General features: G+C 42.4%; 1 protein-coding gene across 1 annotated transcript; it reads left to right on the top strand.

Moving 5' to 3' along the window:
- Nucleotides 1-3,482: 3,482 nt before the first annotated feature.
- Nucleotides 3,483-10,993, top strand: LOC101470945 (fetuin-B). Its single transcript, XM_004562114.4, has 7 exons — nucleotides 3,483-3,789; nucleotides 4,584-4,694; nucleotides 6,306-6,393; nucleotides 7,819-7,985; nucleotides 8,477-8,584; nucleotides 9,381-9,467; nucleotides 10,300-10,993. Exons 1-7 carry the CDS (start codon nucleotides 3,571-3,573, stop codon nucleotides 10,741-10,743), a joined length of 1,224 nt encoding a protein of 407 aa, XP_004562171.3. The 5' UTR covers nucleotides 3,483-3,570; the 3' UTR covers nucleotides 10,744-10,993.

The following is a 10,993-nucleotide window of genomic DNA, read 5'->3' as shown; positions in this document are numbered from 1 at the left end:
TTCCTCTCTCCCTGATGTAATGTCTCCTTGCAGACTTTGACCAGTAAGATTGAAAAAAAGAGTTCCCAGAAGCTTCTCAAGTCAGAAAAAAGCAGAAATAGAAACGGCAAAAACACAGTGGGAGATAAAATGCAAAAGAGAAGACAAAAGCGAGGCTAGTGTGAGAATTAAACCAGGCGAGATGGAGATGGAAGAGCGTGATTTTTTCTAAAGATAAAGGCTGGCTGTTGTCCTGTCCACTTGTTCTATTTATTCACACCAATCTGTGGGAGATAGTCTAAGTAATGATAAAAAACAAAATGTAAATACTCTGAAAGACAAACACACATCCCAGGTACGATGTGATTAGAAAGTGAAATGGCACTGGCCTCCCCCCCTCCCTCCTCCTCCTAAATGCACCATGCAGTACAGAAACCAATTCTTTTCCTCTTTTACTGGCAAGGGATGTGACACAGAGTGATGGGGGGGGGTTCCCCCAGAAATTTGTTCTTGGCAAGGTGGAAAGGTCTGTGAAACAGCATTTAGAGCATGGAAGACTGCAATTCTCCACTGAAAACAATACTAATGAACTTCTCTGAAGCAGCATTTAAACCATGTCAGAGTAAAACTTTGCTCTGCGAGAAACTTCAGTGAAACCTTTCAGAGCGTATTTTAGACCAGCGTCACGCTGCAAATTTCTCTTCTCTTCTCTTCTCTTCTCTTCTCTTCTCTTCTCTTCTCTTCTCTTCTCTTCCCACAGGCTCATGACTGTACAAAGTGAACAGCAGGAGCCCCGGTGGCAGCAGCCCCCTCGTATCAGGGCCTGGGCATCACTACAGTGTGGCATCTATCCGCAGCTAGCAGAAGGGGAGATTACTCAGTGCTCACATCAAAGGAGGTTTGTCTAACTTGGGTCTGGCGTTGTGCTGGTAGAGCAAGTCCTTGGAGCAGCCGTGCCGTTCTTATCTCTCCCCCACAGACTCTTTCTGTTTTTCTGCAGCAACACAACTGGCTCCCGGTAACACTGACGCATGAATGCATGGCTCTGCGTGGTCAAAATGTGCACACAGACAAACACCGGTTCACATTCTCTCGTATGAAAGCACACATACACAAAGGGCGCACACAGCATGGAAGCAGCTCTCTCTCTCTCTCTCTCTCTGTCTTTTCCCTGATATTAGTAGAATTTGTTCTGCTGAGCGAGCCTCTCTCTCTCCCTCCCTCCCTCCCTCCTCCTGCTCCTTGTCGAGAGCTGAACCTGGTTCAGTGAATATTTGAAATGGATTAAATGATTATCCCTGGACAGATGCTTGCAAAAAAGAACCCTCTGTGGTGGAATATTATGTTAAATATTTTAACCACTCCAGGTGTACTTTCAACCCGAAAGCACCAGCAAAGTGAAAATCGCTGAAACGTATAAACAAACTGGCTTATGGCGTTTTACACACTAAACTCAGATGATCTTAATTTCTGGATGAAAGGCAACTAGAAAAATCAACAGTTTGAAAAATGGACTTGAGAGGGTTCTCATACCACCAGCATGTAGCTTAACACAAAGAGCATTGCCATGTCATACCAGCAGGTCCTTCATTAAGAGATTCACCTATATAGCTTTTATGTAAGGCATAGACTGCATATAAATGATGGATACAGCGACCACGACATCACCCACCAGTTTGTAATCTCCTGTTTTGAGACCTCGTGGCATCCACGGACTGTGCAGGTGTCAGTCAAAGTAGCCGTACCACAGCATTACTTAACTGTAAGTGAAGGTGGATGAGTTTAAATACTTGGAGTCAACCACCCAAAGCAGGAGAGTGCACAGGAGAAGTGAAGAAGAGAGTGGAGGCAGGGTGTCAGGGGTATTTTGTGACAGAAGGATTGCAGGGAGAGGGAAGTGAAAGGGAAGGTTTATAACCTGCTATGATGGATAGGTTGGAGAGGGTGGCACTAACTGAAAAGACAGGAGGCCAGACTGGAGATGGCAAGGTGGAAGATGATAAGATTTTTGTTGGGAGCGACCAGAAGGGACAGGATTAGAAATGAGAACATCAGAGGGACAGCTCAGGTTGAGCTCAGGTCAACCCTAAGTCAGAAAGGTGAGGCTGGGATAGTTTGGACATGTGCAGAGGGGGATAGTGGATATAATGGACAAAGGATGAAGAATATGGAGGAAAAGAGGAAGACCACAGAGGGGTTTCACATATGCAGCTCTCGACAAAGGTTGGGCATTTTGACCTATTCTGAGTGATTCGGGTTCGGAGCCAGCCTCGAGTAGCCATTTGAGGGCCTGCTTTTGCCCTTTCTGTCTTGACATCATTTTTAACCCCTGAGGTCACCACCTGGTCAAATCCACAGCTAGACTGTTTTTCCTTGTTGCTGCCTTTTATGCTAAGCTAACAGCATCTTAGCTTTACTTAGATTTACAGCCTTGCCAGAGGGCAAATGTGAGTATTTCCCAGTTGTATAAAACTAATGCTTTGGAATTCTTTATTCATCAGTGTATGCAAAAAAAAAACCTTTGCTTTGTAAAATCTATGATTAATTAAATGCAAGCATATGTGCGTGTGAGAGAGAACCAAGAGAGAACGAGATAGGCCACGCACGTGTGCTCTCCTGTATGCCAGTCTGTACCGAGCTGCAGTTACAGACATTAGTCATCGATGTTCTCATGAACAATGGAAGCAGCCGTACTTCTCCCAAAAAATGTGAAACCCCCCCACCACCACCACCCTTCTACACACAAACGCACACTCTCTACGAGAGCCTTACCTTCTGTTTATTACTTAAAAAGGAACATTATGTACTCCCATTTATTTAAAAAAGAAAATCTGATTTCTTTTGTAAACATGACACTAGTTTATAAAATCTAAAACAATTAGACTATGGTTACTTATTTACCACAACAAAGTAAGTTGAGTAGGATTAAGGGCAGCTGGGTTCCTCAGGAAAAAAGAATGAAGATAGGAAAACACAAATATCAGAGTTATGAGGCTCTAAGACAACATCAACATCAAATGCTAAAGTAATTAACTTGATATCAGTGAATCATTAACCCAGTTCTGCCTGGTGGACCAATAGATTTCTCAACCCGCATCTTACCAGATCCACAGTGACCCCTACTGGTGAGATAATAATATTACAGTCCAACTCAGCGACCCAGTCTTGAAGGCATTGCACGCTCTCTTTGGTGTTCATTGTCATTTAATGAGGTATCTATTGCACTAATTTAGTTTGCATGACATACACCTCTTGCACAGTATGGAAACAACTCCTGCAGAAACAATAAAATAACCCCCAGACTTAATATTGGAGCCACAGGAATAAGTATATTGAATGGCCGTTTTGACATAGGTTCTATTTGCCTTTGACGACTGCGTGTTCCAGGGGTTAAATAAATACCAGGAACATCCATTCACAAGTCAGCTCTCTGCCGTCAAATAAACTTTGTCCTTGGCGTCATTTCAGCTGTCCTGTTCGTCCTGTTTTGATTCCAAAAGTCAATGCCTCGACTGAAGGCAAACACAAGGGAACAAACTTCACTATAAAACTGCCCAGTCTTCTGGCTCCTGTCTAAAACCACCTGCCGTCATGGACAAATTACTACATCTAATATCACTATCCATTCACATCTTGTGTGTGTGTGGAGAGGGTGTCGTACTAATGCCAGTTGAACTTGCTCCCATCCCCTGTAACGACAAAGCGGTGGAGAAGCTGTCTCGCTTGGCCGTCACTTACATCAATGAGGATCGCAGCGAAGGATACAAGTTTGCCCTGAACCGCATCGCAAATGTTCATCTGCACGCTCAGGTTAGTCCAAAGACCAGAGGAGGCTGTAAAACACGTTTGTTCATCCTAGACCAGGGTGGGAAGTGTTTATATGTAACAGCCATGACCAGATTCATGTCAGGGGAAGCCCATTTGATAAGATTTAAAACAACAAAAATCAGAAATGACCCTTTTCCAGGACTCGCTGTGGCTTCTAGATTCTCCAGTTGAGGACCCGGTGGGTTACATGAAAGCTGTGAAAAACAGCAGCAGTTTCATTAGGGAGCAGCAACGTAAGTACTAAAAACAACAAGAAACACTTTGGTGCGAATGGCCGCCATCAGTGCATGTCGCTTTTAATAAATGTAGCATTAAGATCAAAGTACATAATTTTATATCATAAAACGGGAAGCCATTCCTTTTTCACGCCTCGTGAAAAAAGGCCTCTAGGATTGAAGCGAGTGTTAATAAAGTCCAGGTCATTTCAGTCCAGCACTGCTGGGACAAACCTTGCACAACAGACTTTATGAACGTCATGCTGTCAGCTGCTGAAGGCTATAGTGGCCCGACTGTGGGATAGATCAGGTTTTAAGAGGCTCAGATCAACTTCATGACCTAAAAAGGCTGCTATTACTGTGGCGCAAAGTGTTGACAAATCATTATTGTACAAAGTGTTGTGTGGAATTACACAGAGCACCTCCTAAATGGTCCCTTATTGATATACTTAACAGAACAAATGATGCTACTTGGCAGGAGGACGTCTCATAAATTTGAGCCTCATAGCTTTGTTAATGCCTGCTCTCCTTTATCGCATGTGTTTATACTCTGAATTACAGGGCCCGGCAGGCAACGTGTATTACCTCGACCTGGAAGTCCTGGAGACCAAGTGTCACACAGGCAGCAAGAAACCATGGAAACGTTGTGACGTCAGGCCATTCATGGAAACGGTAGGATGTTCACACGTATACAAACAAGAGCACGTGTCCGCACGAGTAGGAGGCCCCTATATGCCTGAAGGCACTGTTTATAAGATATGTCCCACACTGTAACTGGACAATGTAAGAAAGTCACACTTAAACCATATACATGAAGGTATTTTTGAGTTTTTGGAAGTATCAGGGCGTTCTTTCAGAAGTCACAGTCACTTTACCCATTTCCACTGGCAGATCTATTTTATTACTGTGACTTTTTTCAAAGCATAAATGTATTACTCTTCAGTAACTGGGCATTTGGAGGAAATCTTTCCCACAAAATGGAAAAATCTATTCTGTTAAAATAGATATTTATGGTTTACATATTTTACATATTTTACTTATGAAACTTCCATTATAAAAAAAACTATTGATTTAGTCCTGAAAGCAGCTCCTTTGACAAAAGGAAGGAACCATCAGCAAGACAATCATGGGCCACTTTATTAGGTACATCTGTTCAACTGCTCGTTAATGATTGTTGGTTTATTAATGGATTGTTGATAGCAGACAGGCTGGACTGGGCTCATCAGACTATGAGAGACACAATCATCTCTAGGGCTCAAAGAAACAACAACCAGTGAGTGGTGAAAATGTATTGCTGGCATCAGAGGTCAGAGGAGAACAGCCAGACAGCTTTCAAATGACAGCAAGGAAACAACCAAGATATGCAGAAAAGCATCTCTTACTGCACAACACAAACCTCTAAGCAGACGGGCTACAGCAGCAGAAGACCACACTGGGTGCCCTACTCGTGTCAGATAAGGCAGAAGAGTAGAAAAACTTGAACTTCCCTTAAGAGTCTGGATTTCTGCTATGACATTTGGATGTTAGGGTCAGAATGTGGTGTAAATGACATGAATGTATGCATCCATCCTAATTTTATATCAGCGGAAGTGGTGAAAGTGGTGTAACGCTGTGGGGGATCATTTCTTGGCACATTTTAACAAATAATAGTACCAAATAAATATTTAAACATCACAGTCTACCTGATTATTGTTGCCGAAAGTGTCCACAGTGTAACCATCTTCTAATAGCTGCTACCATCAGGATAAAGCATCATGTCACAAAGGTCATTTGGGATGTGGTGGAACAGCAGATTCGCATCATGAGTGTACAGCGGACAAATCTGCAGCAACTGCGTGATTCTGTCACGTAGCATGGACCAAAATGTCTGAGGAATATTTCCAGCAACCTTGTTGAATCTGTGCTATTAAGAATTAAGACAGCTCTGAAGGCAAAAAGTGGTCCAAACCAGTACTAGCAGCATAGTGTACCTAACAAAGTGGCTGGTGAATGTCGGTCCTCTAAAACTTACAAACACAACCTTTTTTTTACGGCAATGGGAAATTCAAATGAGTTTATTTCTTTTCCGTATAGGTGAGCGACTTATAAGCCAAAAACAGCCCTTTGAAGAAGTAACACAAGCCAAAACACTCACACTGGTCTCACTGATAGAAGAGTACATTCAAAGTTTTTTTGTCTTGCATCTGTTTGAACACATTGTGCCAAGTCTTTGTAGTGAAGTGGTTGATATTGGGCCAATCACGAATTCTGTCTGTTTTATCTTTTTTTTTTTTTTTTTTAAAGCAAATCTCTGGCAACTGCAACACCACCATCCTGCACACACCAGAGGGCTACTCCTACTTATACAGCTACGACTGTGCTCTCGTGCCAGGTAACAGAATCAGAATCAGAATCAGAATACTTTATTGATCCCTGGGGGAAATTATTTTTTGTTACAGTGCTCCATTTTAAACCAACATTAAGACAAGACAGACAATACGCTAACTAAGAATAGTACAATATATACATATATATATATACATACATACATAAGTCACTTATAAATAAATATTTGGAAAAGAAACATGTGTAGTTGTAGCAGCAAACAGTGTGTTAAGTGGATGCGTTGTACAGGGAGATGGCCACAGGCAGGAATGATTTCCTGTGTCGTTCAGTGGTGCTTTTCGGTAATCTCAGTCTCTCACTGAACGAGCTCCTGTGACTGACCAACATGTCATGGAGTGGGTGGGAGGTGTTATCCAACATTGTCTTTATCTTGGACATCATCCGCCTCTCCGACACCACCTTGAGGGAGTCCAGCTCCATCCCCACAACATTGCTGGCCTTACGGATCAGTTTATTGAGTCTGTTGGCATCTGCGACCCTCAGCCTGCTCCCCCAGCATGCAACAGCATAGAGGATCGCACTGGCCACAACAGACTCATAGAAAATCCTCAGCATTTTCTGGCAGATGTTGAAGGACCTCAGTCGCCTCAAAAAATAGAGACGACTCTGGCCCTTCCTGTAAAGTGCTGTGGTGTTTTTAACGTTAGCAGGTTCCTAACCACTAACTGCTCACATACACAGAAGGTCGCATGCATACAGTGCTGTGCAACATGAGTCGCAACATAACATCTATTATTAGATACCCACTGTTTATCGATATCTTTAAATAATGTGTAGCATCAGAGATCATGCAGCCGGCATGTGCTGCTTTGGATACCACATCAAGCTGGAGATTTAAGGTAAAGAAAATATTGAATTAAAACAAAGAAATTGTAAATATCCAGTAGGGAAAAATTCTCATAAGAAAGAACAGCAAAGACCTGAGGAGAGAAAAGTATCGACGTTTCACTGTGAGTATCTCAATTTGTTACGTGCAGGTGTAACTAATAACATTAATGATGGCCCAGTCTAATGGAGCTGAGTCCTAATTAATTATCAATTAGTCACACTAGTGAATTTCCCACTATGACAAATCAAAAGGTCGAGCGTGAAAATTATGATTTCGCCCCGATCTCAATCGATTTCCCTTCTCTCTCACTGCCACAGCGTTTGGTTTGGTGCTACTTTGGAGACATCAGCAAAAGCAGGTTACACCTCACTGTCATGAAAAGAGATGTAGATGTCCGATTTAAGTGCATTTGGACAGCAAAAAGTTGTGTATCCGTTCAAAATGACATGACTTTTTTTCCTTTTCTGCTTTCACTGTAAATTTAGTGCCACTGCTTTATCCAGTCTCTATCATCTGTTTGCTCATGTAATTTAATACAGACGTTTACTTATTCATTCTTATTCACTTCTCTGGTTTCTGCAGATTCTCCAGAGAAACTCCAGCAGATCTGCCCAACATGCCCCCTCCTGCTCTCCGTAGACAGCCCCGAGGCCATGACTGCTGCTCGGGTCACTCTGGTATCCTATAAAAGGACGTCCACTATGGCTGCAGGGCTCGGGGTGAAAAAAATTACCAGAGCTGCTGTACAGGTATCGCTAGATATACTGTTATTAACTTTGATGGGGGGAAAGAAAGCTGCGGGGCTAATTTTATTGCTTGACAGTGCGTCAAACATTATGTTTATGGGGGGAAATCACACTTAAGGAAATTCTCTGGGTATACATATGCAGAAGGTACAGTGCACCTTTGAGCTTCTGTGTTCCAGATAAGAACCATTATTGCACAAGCATCACCATCACGCAATAGTTATAGACGAGTCTGGCAAGGTTGCAAAGGATCACTGAAGGCACTTTCCTCCATGGCCCAGCTTTTGTTTGGGGAGCAAATGAGAAAAACTGAATAGTTTGCTTGGGGACCAAAGCTAAGTACACTGCTTTTGCATATGATAGTCCAGCTTCAGGATGGAAAAACCAACATGATAGCTGCCGCAATAAAAAACCCTGCCATCTCTATTTGTGCCTGTGCTTGTGTTTGTTTTTGCAGTTTGCTCCTCTCTTCCTATATTATTTTTATATTTCAGTCTGTGCCAGTAAAAGCCACCTTTGTGGAATACACAGTGCAAGAATGCCCCGAGGGAGTGACAGAAAGAGGCACCTGCCAGCGACTGACACTCGACTCGGACACAGAGGTACTCGTATAGAAGTTACTCGAAAAAAATGACACATTCACACACCAATTTAGATACACTCGTACAATGTGCTTTAATTTATTGTTTTTTAGGATTCCTGTATTGTTTAGTCATGCCACTTTTGGAGATTATTTATTTTTAGGTCCTTAGTGTCCCAGCTAAGCAGATTTTGTGGCCTCCTTGTGTATGTAAACAAGAAGGACAAAAGCATTTCCAAGGTCAACAAAAATTGAACATTACAAACTTCACAAAGGTGAAATTCATGGAAGAGCTGTATAAATTCTAGATCTATTTACGTGGCCGCTAAGTGTATATTAATGATGAATTAGCACTCAGACATAGTCAAGCAGCGCTGTCTGAAACAGCACTTAATTACAAATCAATTCATTGATCACCATTGTGTGTGTGACATCTGGATAATTTCATGGATAATTTACTAGCTGACATGACTACTTTGGTTACGTTTAAAATGTGACGTCACTTAATGGTTTAGGCTCATTCAGACATGAATAGTGGTGGTGGGGTGCAGGTGGCTTGCGAAGCGGCTTGCAGATGCACAACAATTATTTGCAGGGTAAAGCAGGCTTTGATATCAGCTTCTAGTAAAAACATCAGCTGAGCTGCAGGGACTGTTGCTGAGCTTAACTTCATTTTCTGCCTGAACTAATGCTAATGAGAAGGAATGTACATTTTATTTTAATTATTTTAACCCACCCTGTGTCATACTCTTACTTTTTAATAGTCTCCCAGTATGTCACAGAAATACATTACCAAATGTCTCACACTCTTCTCTCAGACTGCAGGTTTCTGCACAGGATCTGTACATGGAGACACGAATACTGATCCTGATGTCCAGACGTCCTGTGAGATGTTTAAAGTACAGGTATGGGAGGAAATTACGTAATATTTTTTAATATTGCGTTGCTAAGCCAAAGTGGCAGCTCATTTATGCAAAGATCCTATAAAATCACAACTATAAGAATCAGTATGATGAGGAGGAAAGGAATAGAAGTGACTGCATGTGGACTGCATGTTGAACATGTTTCTTATTCTCCCATGACAAGAAGAAGAACAGATTTAGATTTATAGAAAAGCCAACATTCAGTGTGCACGCAAGATTTGACCTAAAAACCTGTTCTGATTGTTCTCTATCAAAAACTGTGAACGTCCTACATGCAGGAAAATCACAGCGGAGGTGTAACAATGATAGCAGCTGAATTATCCGCAACCCAAAAGTGAACAGAAAATTGAAATGCATTAATAGAAGAATGTCAGTAACTGAGAAAAAAAAAGCAAAAACTACTGGAAAAGTGTAGCATTTAGTGTCAGTTCACACTGTGGGACTGTGAGTTGGGAGTGTAACAACCCACTGCTTGACCTTGACTTGATGAATGTTTCATGTTCTCTGTTTTCTTTCAGGGTTTTTTTTTTTTTTTTTACTAAAGTAACCTTTAGAGTGAACATTTAACTCTCTGAATGGAAGCCAGTGGTCATATAATTATTCTGTCATATCTTACAAGTTGGTGGTTTTGTGTGTGTGTGTTTAATCCTATGTGTGAGATTTCAAATTGTATGCTCCTGCGCTGTAATTATGTTGTCTTCTCAGTTCTTTTTAGAGCGTGTGGTTTGTAAAGTAGTTTTACAGTATTGAGTAAAATTCATTCGTGCAGCCAGAAGAGTTCTCATTTGGTGTGGTGTTGTCTGCGTCTCTTCAGAATGTGGATGTCCTCCGGCCGGTGCAGCCACAGGGTCACGACCTCCCAGAAAACCCAGCAATCCCGACGTTCCCACCTGTGATTGGCGGCCCAGGAAACGATCCGCAGCCTGTTCCCTCTGACCCTCCCTTTCCCACTGCCGTTCACCCTGTACCCGTTGACCCCTCTGTGGCTGTTAACCCAGCTGTCCCTCTTAGCTCTTCTTCCAGTGAGTCTGCTGAAGGTCTACTCACTGAGGCTTCTGACTCATCCTCCGAGGAAATCGGAGGCCCTGTGGCTCTGCGTCCCCCTTTTAACTTCCGCTACCAGAGGCGTGACCGTGAAAAACGCCAGGCTTTGAACAACACCTCGCCCTCTCACCACCCTGTCTTCCTGTCTGATTTCCCCAGTGGGCCCTCTCCTTTCCGATCCTGTCCCGGTCCAGCTCGGTACACCACTGTTTAAGTGTTGCTGCTCTGTTCAGGAGTCTATTTTTCCATTTCTGATTTATCCAGCGAGAGCCTACGCTGATAAACTGTTCCACTTTCTGTTGCTGGAAGCATAAAAATAATTTGTGCTAATAAGAGGAAACCTATCTCTTTTCACTGGCCCTGAAATGACCTCTAATACTGCTGCACTGTTAACTGCTTCTAATGCAGCAAAATAGCTTCAGATGTTATTACAAATTTCAATAAAACTTGTTTTGAAACCCTCA

The sequence above is a fragment of the Maylandia zebra genome, linkage group LG17, assembly GCF_041146795.1.
Source record: "Maylandia zebra isolate NMK-2024a linkage group LG17, Mzebra_GT3a, whole genome shotgun sequence".
NCBI lineage: Eukaryota > Metazoa > Chordata > Actinopteri > Cichliformes > Cichlidae > Maylandia > Maylandia zebra.
The sequence above is the reverse complement of the archived record's forward strand: the minus strand, read 5'-3'. Positions and strand labels throughout refer to the sequence as shown.

Bases quoted from the DNA above. Each gene is read 5' to 3' on its own strand.
- LOC101470945 (XM_004562114.4), top strand. From the start codon at position 3,571: ATGGACAAATTACTACATCTAATATCACTATCCATTCACATCTTGTGT. The intron at 6,394-7,818 runs GTAACAGAATCA...TGGTTTCTGCAG, and splicing joins CGACTGTGCTCTCGTGCCAG to ATTCTCCAGAGAAACTCCAG. The intron at 8,585-9,380 runs GTACTCGTATAG...CTCTTCTCTCAG, and splicing joins CACTCGACTCGGACACAGAG to ACTGCAGGTTTCTGCACAGG.